This window comes from Rissa tridactyla, chromosome 8, assembly GCF_028500815.1.
Source record: "Rissa tridactyla isolate bRisTri1 chromosome 8, bRisTri1.patW.cur.20221130, whole genome shotgun sequence".
NCBI classification, from domain to species: Eukaryota; Metazoa; Chordata; class Aves; order Charadriiformes; family Laridae; genus Rissa; species Rissa tridactyla.
The window spans coordinates 5969357-5986848 of NC_071473.1; the positions used below are offsets into that span (position 1 = coordinate 5969357).

Genomic DNA, 17492 nt, shown 5'->3' on the forward strand with positions numbered 1-17492 from the left:
TCTCAAGCCCTTCCCTCTTCCATATCTGCCCTGGGCACAGAGACACCACGAGCATCCGTCTGGCTGGGAGGGACCTGCATGATGCTCTGCCATCACTGAGTACAGCGGGGAAGGGACACATCAACTGACAGCAAGCACTGCAAATTTAAGACCTTTTTCTAGTTCCTCTGCTTGATGACCCTCTTGGCAAAACCACAAAGGGGAAAGAAGGAAGGAGAGCAAGGATGAGAAACAACAGCGTTGCAGAATGAGGGAATCCCCAGTATCCACAAAATAAATGAATTAGCTCTGCCAAGACCATCTACCTCCACATGCAGGAAAGGTCAATCTGATTTCCTTGTTACTTGCCAACAGGCATAGTCCAAATAACTTATTAATGGTAATGAATCCACTAATCACAAGACCCATGTGCTCTGGGGAAAAGACATGAGAAACTAAGCCCCAGAATGGATCTTGTTATCACATTAGAAAGGATTAACACCCCTTTCTCGGCCAGCTGCCCAGTACGCATCTTTCTCTGGGCTTGCAGCAGCTTTGCACTGTATTTTCCTTTCTCCGTCCCTGGGCATGTTCATGTGCAGGAAGGACAACAGCGGGGCAGGAAAGTTCATCCTCTCCCATGTCAAAGGAGGCTGAACAATTATTCTCTGCTCCATCTTCCCCCGTGCTCAGTCCTCCCAGCCCAACCATTCCATGCAGGACATCATCCACAGCTGCTGGAGTACAGCGTGTGTGCACTGAGCGCAATCCTGCTACAGCTTTCCAAGGAGCAGAGGAATCATAGAATACCAGGTTGGAAGGGACCTCAAGGATCATCTGATCCAACCTTCTTGGCAAAGGAGGAAAGGGAAAAGATGGAGGAAACTCAGCACCAAGCAGGATCCATTCCCTCCAGAGGAGGTTGCTCTCTGGAGGAAATCCTGCTGACAACCTAGTGTTGCAGCACAGAGTGATGCCAGGAGGAGCAATTAAGCAGAATTCAGAAGTACCTTTCAGACAAACTCAGAGCTGTCGGCCTTGGCCGTCTGTGCCTTCTTGCAGCTCTACAAAAGCCAAGGAGCCAAAGGCGGTACAATGCCAAGCAGGTACGGAGTTAATTAAGACTGAAGTGCTCACATTATAACTGTCCTGCAGCATTAGATAAATACAGAGCACTTCACAGCTCTCTCCCCTCTCCTACTTCCAACCTGCCGAGTTCCTTGAAAGGCTCCAGGAGGGGGAAAATGCTCCCCTGCATAACAACGCACAAGCAAGGAGCAGCTCCACAGCAACAACCCAGACGAGCTGGGGGTGACCCAATTCCTTTATTTACAGCGACAGCAGCTCATGATGGCAGGAGGGAGCCAAAGGGGCTGCGTGGGGGAGACACACATCCTGGAGATGTTACAGATAAACTGCTGGCTTCCCTTGCCCTTCCCACGCATGCATGTCGAACCTTCCTCTCTCAAACCAGACCAACCGAAAAGCCCTTGTGAAATTCCACCTCCAGCTCCCACTGTCAGGGATCTCCTGCAGTCTCTCACGTAGCAGCGGAGACCATCCTGGCATTGCTGTTCCCCACTGCCGTGCAATGCCAGGGGAAGCGCAGTCTGGCCAGCGAGCTCCTCGGGGGCTTGAACAAGTGTCTGAGCCACAGAGACCTCTGAAGCACCGCTCTGGTCTCCAGGGCTGGCCGGGGAGTGACAGCTTCTCACATGTCCTGAACAGCAGTGACCCACTCCAGTTTATACCTTGCCAACTCACTACTGCAACAGCCCAGCAACTACCTGTGATTCCTTCAAAGTCACTACTAAAAGTGAGTCCTTAATAAAACAACCTCCTTCCAGCATGGTTTTGCATCGCAACGGTGCAATTTTCAAAGAGAGAGACAAAGCAGATATTTCCAGTGCACCTCAAAGAAGTCCCCAAATTTTTATCAGAATGTACTATGTTTAAAAATAGTTTCTTAAAGCAGCCAACTTCCAAGGGGGATTTAAAAGAACAGGTTTCTACAGGAAGAATGATGGCAAAATCAAAGTCACTTCTTCCAACTGATGCCTGCTGTAAAGTTGAATGCCCCGGAAAGCTGCAGGCAGCGAGTGCGCAAAGAAGCATGCAGCAGTAAGAAACTATATTTGAAGCACCCGTCTCTGAGCTCGCTTACACTTGCTTTACTCCAGAAAACCTTTGGGGCTATGACCTTTCCTTGCCTGGCACCCTGGATTGTGTTCAGATGCTCATCCTCGCTTTAAAGCTGTTTCCATCTGGGAGGGTTTGACACCACTGCCAAGGTGAGTCCTCCCAATAACTCAGGTCTTCCCCTTTGCGGGGCTGTAAGGAAAAGCTGAACCAGGACCGTCATCTGCTCAGCCCCAACCCAGGTGCACAGAACATCTGTCCACCCTTCAGAGCCTGCTGAACAGCCAGTAAACATTATTTTAGGTTGAGGACAACAGCAGTGGGATTTAGTGGGACTTGACAGACAAAACTAAATGACCAGAATCTCATTCCCCCTTCCCCACAGAGCTCTATTCTGTTTATTTCTCATCAAAACCAGAGCTTAACTTTAATCCTGCATCCCCTGCGTGAAGGTGTTTTTGTTGGTTTTGTTCTGGCAGCTCTCCCTGGAAGGGGACGGATAGTCACGGCTCTCCAGCACCGGTGCCGAGCACGGCAGCTCGGCACAGGGATGGAGCATGAGGACACAGAGTGATGGACCCTCTCCAGTCCAACCCTGGGCTTGACTTTGCCTATATCTCCACACTTTTTGCAGGCAGGTGGCATCTTGCTACTAGTCAGCAGGACCTGCTAGTTTGGGCCCGGTGCTGTATATTTTAGCCCTTCTGTATGTATATTTTAGCCCTTCTGCTGTATATTTTAGCCCAATAGCAGAATGTTGCAACCCTGAAGTGCTTTCCCTGTTACTGCCACACCAAAGTCACTCCATGCCTTTTCTCCCTATAAAACTTGCTGTTGGGGCGTTAAAGACCACTGCAGGGGTGAACTACATCCTGATGCCTGGAACTATGGATTCAGGAATAACAGAAAAGACGGAAATAGTTTCATCTGGATTCCCCACAACTGTCACACCAAGCTCAAATCAACCTGGGACAGCTTCTAGCTGGAAAGGGAAGGAATGGTTTCTCAGGTCCAAAGCTAACCCAGCAAAACACAGACCTAGACAGCAGCTTCAGTCTGGGTGATGGAACCAGAGCAACCCACATCCCTGAGCACACAGCGTCAAGCGACAGGACTTAGGCACAGGCAGTGGATCCCCCACAGACACCCAAATTCACCACCACCTGCTGCTGGGAGGCACCCAGGAACCAGTGCGGAGCTGCGGTAAAGTGGGAAGGAGCAGATTTCTCCCAAACCTCCTCTCTCTTCAAACACAGGTCCTGAGGCTTAGCAAAAGGAGCCTGATTTTGCCTTCAGTGACCCGGACCAGGACCCTGATAAGAAAATCCTGTGATGCCTTTGATGCTGCTAATGGCCATTGCGTAACAGCCTGCTTTCCCTGGGCTGCTTAATATCTCTACTTAGCAAACGTTTCCCTGGTGGTTAATTTTAAAAGCTCCACTTTGCAGGAAATCACACAGCATTTTAGAAACCTGGTCAAAGAGATGAGAGGGACTCGCTGAAGCTAATTACAGCTCTGCACTCCTTGTGCTCAAAGCACTGCCTGCACACGCTGCCTGCCCTATGCAATGGGGCCACCCGAGAACAGCTTTAACACCACTCTTGGGCTTTTTAATGGCAGCTCAGGGGTAACTCTGAATGACGCAGGGTCTTGGTGACCAGCAAATACCTGCTGTGGGTGCAGGAGAGAGCTTGTGAGGTTGGAGCATCAGGATGCAGGAGCAGAAGCGCGCACACAGAGCAGAGTCATCGATTTTCTGCCTTTCAGCATCTCTGATGGGATGAGTAAGTGCCATCAGAGATGGTCCGCAGCACAGAGAAAGGCTCAGAGAGCTGAAAGCCACAGGACTAATCAGTGAGAGGCAAGAACAGGACCCGGGGTAGGGCTGAGGGATAATGTCTGCTTGTCTTCCAGTCACAGTACAAGCTGGAGACAGCAGGTGATTACAAAGAGATATAATTACAGGCTCTATCTTCTCGTACAGAGCTAGGGTTGCCCTGATGAGCTGGTCTCAGGCATTTCCTCACCTCTGAGCCACTGACATCTCCAGCAGTCTTTGACAGGAGCCCTTCAGAAGGATTTTCCCAGGCATACCACCCTTTTCTGTGGAAGCTTGCAGGCTACACTTGGTTTTGATCTTTTTGCTGTGCTGATGGGTTTTAAGGCGTGTCCTTACATTGCACCCTTGAAGGGGCAAGCGCAGAATAGCCCGAGCTCTGGATCACGCTGAGGGATTGCTGGGCAGCAGCAAGAGCAGGGGCACGTCCCATGACAGGGGATGAGCCAGGAGCCAAGGATCATCCCAGTGCCAGCAGCACACGCACGGAGAGAGTCTGAACGCAGCAGGCAGAGCTCAGGGCTGGCAGCAGGGTCCATTCAAAGCCCCACATGTGGCAAAGCAACCAACCAGATCCAAAACCCATCCAGGGAACTCAAGTAGGAGCCAAAGAAACCAGGAACAAAGACAGAGCTGGAGACAAGCACAGCCCAAACCGGGACTGGGAGCCACAGGCTGATCTTAAATAGAGCTCCTGGGCCATGGGTAGGGTCTGGCTCCAAGGTGGGGTTCATCAGGCCAATTAAGGCCAATTAGCACACTCAGCACCTGGCAGGGATGCTGGTCCATGCAACTGCCTAGCTTAGAAGAACGAAATCTTAAGTTTGCATTGAAAAGAGCAGGCAATCAAATGTGCTGCCCATCCCTGATGCCTGTGGCGGACTGAGAGCGCTGTACAAATGTCTTTAATGCCTTTCACGTGAAGCTTCTTATCTTAATACACCTACAAAGATTTATTTGTGCGTTTCAGCAGCATCTCCATGGTGCTGTCTGTACCAGCATGCAGAACATCTCATCAACCCCCTGCCAGGTGGTGTGGTGTGCTAGATGACCTCCCAGACCTGTACAGTTTTGGGAACTGGCAATTTTAAGAGAGCTGTAATGCTTTTGTTTGTTCCAAAGCCTTAAATTCCCAGAGTCAGGGATCTCAGCTTCCTCAGACAGAGATAATCCAAACCACTAACATCCTTGTCCTTCAGGTGCAGAGGAAAAACAGGAGAAAGCCACTCCAAACCCTCGGCAACTTGCTGACAAGTGGGGGTTTTCCATAAAAAAAGTACATGGCCAGACTCGGAGTCCTGAAGCCAACAACCTTGCGAATCAAGATGACAGCCCTGTTAAGAGTTGCCATTGCAGCTGTGCGGCACGGTCACGTCACGCTCTCATCCACGTGCTGCTGGATCCAGCCCTGGCTGCACCCCGGCTGGACGCTAAACTTGCTGACCACTGGGATTTCTCCGGCAGGGAAGAGGAAGAAAGGAAGAAAAGATGGAGTGGTTTTTTTTTCCTGTACTTACATTGCAAAATTCTTGTCTAGGAAACACCTGTTTCTCAGCAGCCCTGCCCAGAGCTGCACACCGACAATCCCAAAGATGAAGAAGACAAAGAAGCACAAGAGGAGGACGTTGCCTAACATAGGCAGAGTATCTAACAGCAGGGTGACGAGTATTCGCATACCTGTGGGGAGAAGGAGAAAACAGGTTAGAGAAGCCCTTTGACAGGGGGAGGGCAAATGCCACATCGATCCCAGCTGCTCTCAGACTTGGTCATGCAGCCAGTGCATCCTGGGCGGAGGAACTGGGATGTTTATGTTTTCTCCTAAACCTTAAGGCTGAAAAGGAAGGTAAAGAATGCAAAAGGCTTAGCAGCACATGGGAACAAACAGCGTATCTCCAAAGGGTGGACTTAAGAGTGGGATTTTCAGATGTTTTCGGTAACACGGGACTCAACAACAAGCAAACACGGGCAAAGCTGCAAGACAGTCTTTCCTGGAGAAACACCCCTGCAAACCATCAGCCTCCTGAGAAATTGTCAAAATATATATTTATAAACATATTGAACATCTCTCATGAATCACACAAATTGTTCCCCGAAACAATACAGAGCCTTGTGTAGGATGATGGCTGCAGCTGCTCTCTGGGACTCTCTGGAACTCCTCTTCCATGGAGGGCTTCTCTCCTTGCTGGCCACCACCGGCAGCTGAGAGCCATTCATGCACCAAAGCTTGCAGGACTGCCAAGCAGGGGAGGCAGGAGAAATTTTTACTCTTTTGAGGGGGGAAAGCAGGATGCAAATGTTTCTTCCTCTAAGCAAAGCTCTCAGCTTTGTTCCCTTCCCTTTCCTTCCCCCCGTGCAGGCTGCTGGGAGACCTCCCCAGCCGGTCCCGCACCTCTGCAAGGCTCCCTATGAACTTGTGTGCAGAGCAGGGGCTCCCCCAGTACCTCTGCTGCCAGGGAAATGCTGATTTCTGTGCAAGATCTTCCATCTTCTTAAATAAGAAGCTTGAGGAATGAGTCAACCTTGCAGAGCCTCAGCTAACCCCTTGCATCTCCGTCCAGCATGCTCCCAGCATCGCTGCCCAGGGGAAACTGGGCAAGGAGGCAGGGACTGGGCTGGCACCTGGGGACTGCCCTGTCTCGCTCATCAGGGCACCTTCAAACTCAAGCATAAAACAGGAATAAAAAGGGAATAACGACTTGCAGCTCAGCAGTTCAATAGAGGTTAAATGAACCTCTGAGACACCGACCAGCCATCATCTCAACAGCTGATAATTGATGAGAGGAGAACTAATGAAAAGAGGAAGAGACAAAGGCAAATGTTAAATTATAGAAAAGAAGAAAACCAGAAACCGAGCCTTGGGAGCCCGGGGCTCAGCAGAGAGCAGGGCTCAAGTTTAAGACATGGTGGAAATCAATGCAGCAGCTGGGTAAGGTGACAGTACCGCCTCTGGAGGCATTTTATCCCGCTAAAAAGCTGCTCCGCAAACACCTTTTCCTGCCTGCCTGTGTGGAGCTTCTTCTCCCTCCATTTCCCCTAGCAGGATGCTGCTCTCCATTAGTCATCCCATTGGAACACAGAGTGGCATTTACACTGACGCAGTCTCTCTTCCCCCACCAGTTTCCACGTTGGCTCCCAAGTCATTCCTGATGCCTCTCCCGCTAATTCAGTGACGATGCTGGGCTGCAGCCTGGCCTCTGTAGACCCCAGAGATGGGTGCTGGGAGGAGCAGGGTCTCCAGGAGAGCAGTGCCCGTCCGACCAGGCATCTCCCAGGCCATGGCAGGCAGCGCTAGCAGGAGCCGGAGCCCCGCCACGCCGCTTTATCCGCTTCCTTGTGTCACTCTGCCAGCGGAAACGCAACCCAGCCAAGCAGGGCCGGAGCCGACAATACCTTGTCAGCACAGCACGAGTGGATAAACCGCCCCGGCCAAGAAGTCTGCGCTAATAAATAATTAGGTGTGAGTAATAACCTCTGCATCCCAGGGCAAGAGCCTTTCAAGGTCTCCATGCCCAGCTGCATCTTGGCTCCGGTGTGGCTCCCTGCTGCTGGCGCCGGCAGCGGATGCCTCTCCGGAGGAGCCGCAATCCTGGCGCCCAGCCCCGTGCCAGCCCCGCCGCCTGCCCTCCAAACCCTGTCCCCGTGCCGCCCCGGCGCCAATGCCACCCTGCAGGGAAGGGACACAGCGTTGGCAGCCAGGCTGCGTCGGCGAGCGCCACGGGTGGTGCGGGATGCCGGCCAGCATCCCTGCCATCCCCTCTAACCGCAAGGCCGGTGCCAGCCGCGGGGACAGCACTGGCCTCGGCTCCACGCGCAGGGGGAAACCCAGAGCTGGAGGCAAATGGGGGCTTGATTTCGTAACGCTTGTTCCCAACATGTGCTGTCATTGCAAGCCCCCAGGAGCACATCCCACAGCACTGCCCTTCAGACTTCCCTTGCAAATCTATCTTTGGAAAAGCAGAAAAGACTTACTTAATTCCCACTGGAAAGAAGATGCTGAGCTTTTCTTCCCCCTGCCCCCCACCCCCCTCTCACTAATATCCTTGCTCTTTTTTTTTCCAAAAATGGTTAAAATTTATCTCCCTGTGCCAGAAAACTTTTTTCTGCTCAGCTACTTTTGGTATTTTGGGTTGTTTAGTGGCACCATTCTGGAGATTGAATCCATCTGTTCGCTATCCGCTAAGGGTGCTCTGGGCTCTCAGCAGAATGTCAAGTGTGCCCTGGGAAAAAAAGCACGAGCATCGGTTAGGCTGTAACGAGGATCAGGATTTCTTTTCGTTCCCATTCGACGTGATGCCTGGCTTAAACCACATAGTAGAAAAATAAAAATAAAGCAGTGAAATGGATTTGAAAAAAACAGTGACCACTACTAAAAAAACCTCCTAACTACAGCCCCTGCCAAACATATAATTGTATTTTTCCAGCCATTTTCAAGGAATAATTTCTAATAGAGATGATGTTTTTATTGGCCGGGGTTCTCCTTTCTTTTCTTAACAAATAAAATAAAAATGAAATAATCTTGCGGGTGAATTTATTGTGCCTGGAAGCGTTAGAGCTAATAGCACTGGCCGGAACCCAGGAAAGTGCCCAGGCATCAGAGGGATAAATCGCCAGGCTATTTCTCATGGGCCCCTGCTTCCCCCGTGCCTGCAACTGAACACCAGGCTCATCTTTTCTGACCCAGCCGTAATTCGTATCTGCTCGATGTCCCTTTGCGACTGTCACTAAGCCAAAAACCCCGCTCCTGCCAGCGGTGCGGTGGCCGGGGGAGCGTCACTGTCCCAGCCTTGGGGACAGCATGGATGGGGCTGAGTGGGACCTGCTGCCACGCTGCTGGCTGGGATGCGGTGGACGGCCGAGGTAATCCCCCCTTTAAGCTGTAGCATCCTCATGGATGAAAGACTAGAAATGCAACTCTGTTATTGCAGGAAACTGCAAAAATACAACAAAATAGAGGGTTGTCACTATCCATTCTCTGCAGACCCTGGATTATATCAGGTATCAGTCGGAAATAGTAAAAGTACCGATGTTAAAAGTGGATGGAGTTAGTGTCTCATAAACAAATAAAGTCTGTGATTAGCTGCCCTCCAGGAACTGAGATATTTCTAAGAATACTAATCCTGCCCTGGCACTTGTTCAAGACACTGGTAGTGCTGTAAGACCAGCCTAGCGGCTCGTCAAGCCGGGCAGCTCATCTCCAAACGTGGCTTGAGCTCTTTGGATTTAATCTCACATACCAGTAACAAAAATTTCAATATTTTCTATCGTCTGTCTTTTGAAAAAAAAATTTAAAAAAATCCAAGTGGCAAATGTAAGAGAAGACAGCCTAAAAGGCTTACTTCGAAGCTTCAATATCAGACTCCGAAGGAAGAAAAACACAAGCTGGACCTAGATCAAAATTTCACCTAGACTTGGAGGCGTTTGGATCTCTGGGCCTTGGTTTAATATGCATGTAAATCCTCAAATTTCCCCGGCTTCTCTTCTCAACCCAGCTGAATCCCAGCTTGAGACTCCCACCATTTCAAGGGAGAGCTACGAAGGGCTTCGTGGGTTTAAATAACTTCCGAGCGAGCCTGATCCTCGCCCCAGCCTGAAACCTCAGCAGGGCTCCGCGCCGAGCACGTGCCAGTGTCCCTCCGCTCCTCCCCATCCCAGCGAGGCCAGAGTGCTCAAAATCCCCGAGGAAAACCGTGTTGTGCTTTCGAGCTGCTCTGAAACCCTAGTAACAAAACCTCCTTAGGAAAACAACCCTCCGGAGGGTTTTGTGGTCCCTTTTAGCCTCTCATTTCTTTTTGTCTTGTTTTTAACTTCTAATGATGTCACTGTCAAATTTACGATTTTTTTTTTTTCTAAAAAAAAAAAAAAAGAAAAAATCCTGAAGAATTTGAGCTCAGAGAGAAACTTCAAAGACTCCTGTGCGTAAACACCCATCTGTTCCCTTGCGTATTCATCTGAGGTGCTGGAACCGAAACCCTTCTGGGGGAGTTTGTTTTGCTGTCCCTAGATGTGCCGACACAATGGGCAAATAATCCAGGCAGGATGTTCAGCGAGGACCGGCGGCGGGGCTGTGTCATTCAAACGTGCTTTTAAAAAGAACAGGAAATGCATTTTTTTTTTTTTTTTGGCAAGGAACCTCTGTGATTTCCATATAATGCCGTTCCATTTTGAATTGAGTGGATTTTGGTTGAAAAATGATGAAAGCGCTATGAAATTAGTACCTTGCAACGGATTGCTCAGCAGACGGCCGATTCTGGCAGGAAATTATTTCAACTTGTTGGTTCGTCTTTCAAATTGGATTTAGAAGACAAGCAGCTGAAGCCACTTGAAAATGGATTTAGGGGCCACTTGAACTTTCTATCATGGATGAACCCAATTTTGTTCTACATGACAGCAAACCCTCTGCGGCATTTCACCAGCAACGGAGGCTGCTGCGCTTCTAATCCTGAACACAATGAAACAGAAAGACCTTAAATAGCTGAGAGGAGAAAACGAACCCATCCGGGGCAAGAAGATCCTTCTTAGCACTGACCTCTCCCCTTTCTTTATAGGAACTTGGTTATTTACTTTGCGCTAGGAGCAGAGAGTTACTCGCCTCAGAGGGTTCACAAAAAACGTTGGAAAACAGCCACGAAAATTTGGGCCCCCCCCCCCGGTATAAAATCTACTCCCTTGCCCTTTACGAACACTGATAACCATAATGAATGATCTCTAACTTGCCATTATAAATTAAAATAAATGAATTTGCTCTCAGCAGCAGGAGAGTAGACTTCTACTGCAAGGCTTAGCACGCAGAGAGCCAGCTGGGGTGGGTTCATCCCCCTGGTTTTCCCAGAGCCAGGCAGAGCCCGAGCTGCAGCCGGGCAGCCCAGTGCCGACGAAAGCGTCACTTACTTGGGACCCTGTTAATGGCTCGTAGCGGCCGAAGTACCCGGACGGTGCGTATCGCAGACAAGCTCACGTTGTGTCCGTCCAGAGAATACTCCATCATGCTGCAGGGGAAAAGAAGAAAGGTGTCAGGACGTGGGATGCTCAGTGTCTGGGCGTGAGGGTGGGGGGCTGCCGCGTGAGGGTGGGGGGCTGCCGCTGCCTGCGCGCTCTGGGAGCCAGAGCCCAGGCTTGCAAAACCACCCGCTCTGTGTTTGCGGCTCATAATGTGCATCATGCTGTCAGTAGGGAATATAAGAGATATTTCAGCCTCTGAGAGACTGAAAATACCCACATGAGCAGCGATGGTGCAGGGGCCGGCAGGCAGACGTGCTCCCGGGCTGCAGGGACAGGTAACACCTCAGAAAGCAGGACTTGGCCCAACAAGGAGCTCCAAAGTTGGGGCCACAGAATTCGGAGCAGAGGGGGAGCCCCCAGCTATCTGCTCAGCTCCCTGAACCGTGCTGCTCTCCCTTTCCATTAGCTTATTGCGCTCCGGCCGGCGGCGCATCCGCAGCCTTCCCGGGGAGATTACTGCACAGCTCCACGCAGCTCAAAGTCAATAAGATGTTTCTGATATTATACCCCCTACGAGCACCCCAGCGTATTTTCACGCCAGCTTATCTCTCCCCCTATGACAAAAATGTGAATAACCAAGCCGACAAACGACATACATTAAAGTAGCTTGGTTTCCATTTTATTATTAAGAATAGGGAACATTTTCTTTTTCATGCTTCATCTCCATTTCATATAAACATTTCTCTCCCAGGCTGGGAAGGACGTTAAGTAAGTCAGTTTTCTTGCTCTTTTATAGCAATGAGTGGCAAATGTGTGTAGTGTTGTTTTTTTAATGGGGCTATGGCTAGTTAGCATGGCTGTAATTACAATTTATGAGTTTGACTACAGGGAAGCGCTTGTAAATATGTCACAAATCTCTCACCACGCCTGTTCAAATAACATAACGGCATCAAAAGCAACCCTGCGAGTAAGCTGCTGGATCCCATGGAGAAAGAGCTTTTGTTTTGTGTTGTGTTTTGTTTTTAAATAAACAAACAGATATGGGAGCAGGAAGGCAAATACGAGCTGAACTGCTGCAACCAGGCGCTTCAGAAGCTTCAGTGGAAAGAGGGGTTTTTCAATTGAAGCACCCTGCAGCCAGGATGGACCAAAATTGTTACGTGCCATCAAGAAGCAACAGCCGAACGGACTGAAGCAACAGCCGAATGGATTGAAATCCGTTGAATCCTGAAGGCAACTGCAGAGGGAGGTTTGGTTTCAGGCCAGCCTTGCTCAGGGGCGTCATTGCCTGTGTGCCCATGCTGTGCTCTGACAGAGCCTTGCACTTCATATTTGGTGCCCTGCTGTGCTCTACAAAGTTTAATTAGGAATCTCTAGATGTTCTGATATTTGCTTCTCTTTTTTGTCTTCGTCCTGAAGCGGTTTGGTGTAACCCTGCGATATCACTGCCATTGCACTGAAGTGACTTTGGCCCGTTAGCCTTCATTTGCCGTGCAGAGACCCTGGTGATTTTGAGCTGGTTTTTAGTGATAACCTGCCAGGGACATTTTTTTTTTCCTGAAGTAGTTAGCGAGTCTTTATAAATTAAAACCACCTTAAAGCTTGTATGTAGGAATTGAGCCGAACATGATGAATAGCGTTAAAACTCAGCACGGCACAAAACCAGGTTTTAAATCTAACGCGTGTTCATTAAGCAGCCAGAGCAGAGCAGTGGGAAGCAGCCTGGAGCCGCACGAAGGACCACACAGTGGGAAAACCATCGGAAATGCCCGTTCACACCTGCGTCAAGGGGCCTGGAGCCAGCACCAGGTGTCTGCTCTAAACAGACCTTGCAGGAATAGACAAAGCATTGTTTAAAGTCCCTGAAGTGAATAGTGCCGAAGCCTGAATCTACTCGCTGGCATGGTCCCAATACAGCACACTCACAATTTATCGGGTGGCTGAGTAAGTGGATTTTAGTGTAACTGATGCAGTTTTTGAACTACTAATAGCACGTGAAAGGAGTATGAAATGCTCCAGTGGGAGCTGGTTTTGTTCTCCAGAGACCACATGCAACTATTAGCGTGTTCAAGGGCCAACTCCCGGGGCCTCACTTTTACTTGGCCCTTGGAGTTTCAATGGGGCTGATAAAAGATGAATAATCCAGGATTTGGCCTAGGAAACAGACTTTCTGACCCCGATACTTTGCGATTCCATGATACTCCATTTAGGATTTGAAAGTAAGTCTCAGGGGGTTCTACATTGCCCACCAAAGCCAACCCGAACCACTTGATGGATTCCAGATTGGATTTCCTACAAGCAGTGCAAACATTTGAAACCTTCATGAAAAAGTCAAAGGTTTCTTTGTCAAGGCCAAGCTTGAGGTCCTGTTCTCGTATCACACTTGTAAGCCAAGAATACGCTGGAAATGCGCGGCAGAAGCCTGCTGGAGCAGGACATCTTGGGTATGAAAGGACCGGAGGTCTGGGTGGACTGGCACTTGGTAGGTGTTTCCCTACAGCTTCTGAGTACTGGAAAAAAAAGGAGGCACAAGGCTTTGCGATGTTTTCTACCACGAACGGTTTCCAGTCCTTCAGCTGTCAAGTTAAAGATGTCTAAGAGCCTGCAACGTCTCCAGGGACTGGGTGCACAAGACACCTCTCTGGTTTCAGCTCTTGTGGGCAACATTTTTGATGCTCGGGAAATGCTTTCAACTTGGCTTCTGGACAGATTGAAAGGTTGTAAGCTCCATTCAGTCTGAAATTTTCCAGGGTACATTTCTCAGGCGAGCAAAACATGAAAGGGCTTTCGGTGCTGGAACAAACTTCAGACACAATCTGTTGCTAGAGGCAGAAGATATGTTTATTTTGTAGTTTCCCTGCTCACCCTCCACTCTCTTTGGTACACTTGCTGGGAAGCAGAATCAGCTTATTTGAGGAGACCGAATGCCACAAACAAAACAGGCAGCGCTGCCTGTCACTTGTTTCCCTTCTTATCAGAAAAAGCCTCCTAATACCTTCACCGCATCCATTCGCTTGCTGGAAAAAGCGACTCTTGTTATTCCACTAGTGTGCTCCCTGCTAAAAACACCTCCGGTTTTAGGATCAAAAGGTGGGAGAGGTGAAGAACCCCAGCCATCACACAGCTTCTCCTTGCCCTCTACCAGCATTACTGGCCAGACCAGCTCCCACACCAGCCTCTCTTCTGAGAGACGGAAAATAATGTCACAGGTACGGCTCGAATACACCAAAATCATCTGGAGGTGGCCCACGATCAGCCAGAGAAGGGGCTGTTGCTCTTCTCATCTTCAGGCTGAGTAACGCCAGACCGGCAGCAGGGCTTCCCGTCGGGGTATCCCGGTGCTTTTGCTGTTTTCGTTCCTCTCAAACATATGCCAGCCACGGAGGGTGGGGAAATGCCCTGGAAAATTACCATGTTGACTCACCAGCCACCTTCCCCCTCGTCCCAGGTGCTACGTGAACAAAGATCCTGGTGCCAAACCTGACTCTGAGGTACGAGCGGAAGGTTCAGCCTTTCTGCCTGCATGTGCTGTTTTATTCTGCCGCTTCGCTGGGATGATCTGTTTGATGATACGGGTGACTTCTGCTCACCCATCAGGAAAGCTCATCCTGCAGGTTCAGCGTGGGGAAACACTGTCGGCACGTTGGTTATGGATGGCAGATTTCTGATCCCGACTTCCCCCTGCAACCACAGCCTTGCTCTTCCCCTACTACTTCTCAAACGCTCCAGCAGCTTTGGAAAGAAAAAATAATTAACTGCTTCTTTTGTCGTCCCTGCTGTTCTTTCCTGGGCTGAAACTGCACACAGGTTCAAAGGAAGCTCCGCTCAAGAGAGCTCATGTTTTATTCAAACCAGTAAGGCCTTTCCTAATTGTATTCCAGACAAATAACACGGAGCAAAACAAAACTCCATTAGCGCAGTGAAGATTGTGCGTTGCTAATGTAAGGGTAAAAATGCCCCAACATATTACAGGAATGTTCTAATTAACCCCAGGCTGGGCATTATAAACCCAGGCATTCAGAAATAAGGCAGAGCTCTGTAATTAAACAGTCTATCCCTTTCTAGGCTATACTTAAGCAGGTAAGAGAGCCTGGGGGTTCTAAAATCCATTTATTTATAGAAAAAAGTTTTAGACTTGCCAAGCTTTTAGTCGACTCGGTTTTTCTCTATGGGGATGAGGGAACTGGTGTCAAAAGCACCCAGATCTTCCTTATATCTGTTTATTAACACAACCCGCATAAATAAGCGGCTGTGGGAGACAGTACCAAAATGTAAACCAAGAGGGATGTTCAGGAAGCATTTGCACACACTTGGTGCACAATTTGGGTCAACTTCTGGCCAGCTTCTTCCACTGGGATTTCAACCTTCTGAACCAGATTTTTGGGCTAGATTCTCCCTGTTTGGCCAATTTCTGCCTCTCCGCCTCACTCTCCTGGTGCCACATAGCAGAGGCGGGGTTGAGCTGCTGTCTGCTTTTCCACCCGTTCCGGAGACAGCGACCTTAACCACAAGCACTGGGACGTACCGGCCATCCCAAGAAGTAGATCAGCGTGCACTTGATTTGACAGAGATGACATAGCACAAGGATTACTACTGAAAACCCAATGGCGTTTGCCCTGGCATTCATACCCCACCCCACAATCCAGCGTGGTTGCCGGAGGTGAAACCCAATGAGACTTAGGAGACTCTACCTTAGCTTGAGCCTGGCAGCTTTCACAAGACGTAATGAAAACCAGCCAGGACAACCTACAGACTCGGCTCTGGGGTTTTCTTGCTTTCACCGCAAAGAGCAAATTTATGAGGTTTTGTTACTGACCCCGCCATCACGATGAAGAAGTCCAGGCGATTCCACGTATCTCCAAGGTAACACTTCTGCCCAAAGATCCCCAGAGCCACCATCTTGATGACCATCTCCACCGCAAAGAAAGCGAAAATGAAGTCGTCAAATGCCTGGAGACCAGTAAAAGATTATTACAGTCAGTTCTGCTGTGCTCTCTTATCAGGGAAAAGGAAGGCAGAGACATGAGCGCTCCCACTGCTGCGGGACTCTGTAGACCCCGGCAGACGCCGCAAGGCAAAGCACTGGTACCAAAGTGCCACCTACCAAACTCTGAAATAAAACCTGCAATACCTGAGGGGTGATGGTAACCCCTCAGCACAGCTCCTGGGTCAGCCCACTGCCTGGGAAGCGTTAGCAGCGTCTATTAATCTACTGACAGAGGTACAAAGACATCACTGTTGTAGAGGCTGGATAATATTTTTCTTGGCATTTAAAGCCTATACATTCAACAGCAACTTGTGATTAGGTTTGTGAGGTCTCAGCAACTTGCAGTGGAAGTCGAGTTTCCAGACTGGGCGGCTCATACCTCTTAGAAAGAATTTGTCCCATCTAACACAGGGGGATGTGCTTCACCTCTGATGCCTTCATGGACTCCCAAAAGGACCAGGTTCCTACCCACAGACCCAGACACAGCTGGGCGTCAATGTGCACATCAAGCAGAGGCTGAACCAGTAACTCTAAGGGCAGTTCTGCTGCACGTGAGGAATGACTGGAGCGGTTCCTCGTGGTGCAGAGGCTCAGGGCATCCTGCTGGCAAGTCCGTGTGCCCAGCGCAGGAGCCTCTAGATGAAGGTCAAAATTTTGGGGTTTAGATTACTGTGAAAACAAGAAGAGAAAATAAAGGTACACAAATTAAACCATTGCTGCCCTATAGAACATGCCTCGGCCTTTACTTAAAGAGTGACTTCTGTAGAGTAGCGGGGACTTGGACAGCTGTGATTTCTCCAGCCTTCCTGGGGACTACAAGTACACGCATGAAATGTGGGTGTACGTGAAGATACCATGAAATGGGCTCTGTTGTAAACGCCTGTAAACTCAGAACATCAGGAGATACAGATTGCTTTTAAACCATGCGCAGAGACTTTGTTGTTTTGAATGACAGAATTGATAAAGCACAGGAACTTCTCGATCTACAGACATGACTGCTGCTGTCCAAACCACTCTCTTCATGACCGTACTGTTTGGTATTGTGTCTCTGGCACTTCCACATTGAGGCCTGGGTGGATTAACGGTAAAATTAACAAAGCATCCACATGGGAGCCAAGTTCCCACTGCGCATCCATGTACCCCTGCGCGGCGGTGTGTGAGCACCATCTTCTCTGGCTGTTGGCTTTATCAACCAACCTTTCCCTTGATAAACTACACAGAAGTTTTGCTCCATTATTTCAGTTCATTTAATAACTGGCATCCAAACGCCTCCACAAAGAAGTTCAGGCTTTTCTACCTCATGTTCTGGCTTCCATTCCCTCCTGCAAGCTGTGACAGGGTGAGGGATAACGATGGCTTTATTTGCAGCCCTTTTCTGCCTGCAAACCCTTCAGGATAATACTTTTGGTTTTTGCAAATATACTCAATATGTTGTGATCATTCAGCTGGTATTAGAAACCAAATTCAGTGCCTGGGCTCCTCGCAGACTGTATGTGTGTCTGTTCTGGGGAGAACAGACCACGCAAACCACGCGATTGCAACCTGATTAAATTATGAATAAAAGGAAGCAAATAACGAGCATCCAATAATGTCACCTCCTCGTCCAGGCA

At 49.4% G+C, this 17492-nt stretch overlaps 1 protein-coding gene across 3 annotated transcripts in view; it reads right to left on the bottom strand.

Moving 5' to 3' along the window:
- CACNA1H (calcium voltage-gated channel subunit alpha1 H) overlaps positions 1–17492 on the bottom strand; it is a 252900-nt gene that overhangs the window by 106681 nt on the left and 128727 nt on the right. For all 3 annotated transcript variants that reach the window (XM_054211965.1, XM_054211964.1, XM_054211963.1), the window contains exons 4-6: positions 15712–15845; positions 10845–10942; positions 5474–5633 (exon numbers count right to left, since the gene is read on the bottom strand). In XM_054211965.1, the coding sequence (XP_054067940.1) occupies positions 5474–5633; positions 10845–10942; positions 15712–15845 (392 nt within the window). The remainder of the gene's footprint in view (positions 1–5473; positions 5634–10844; positions 10943–15711; positions 15846–17492) is intronic.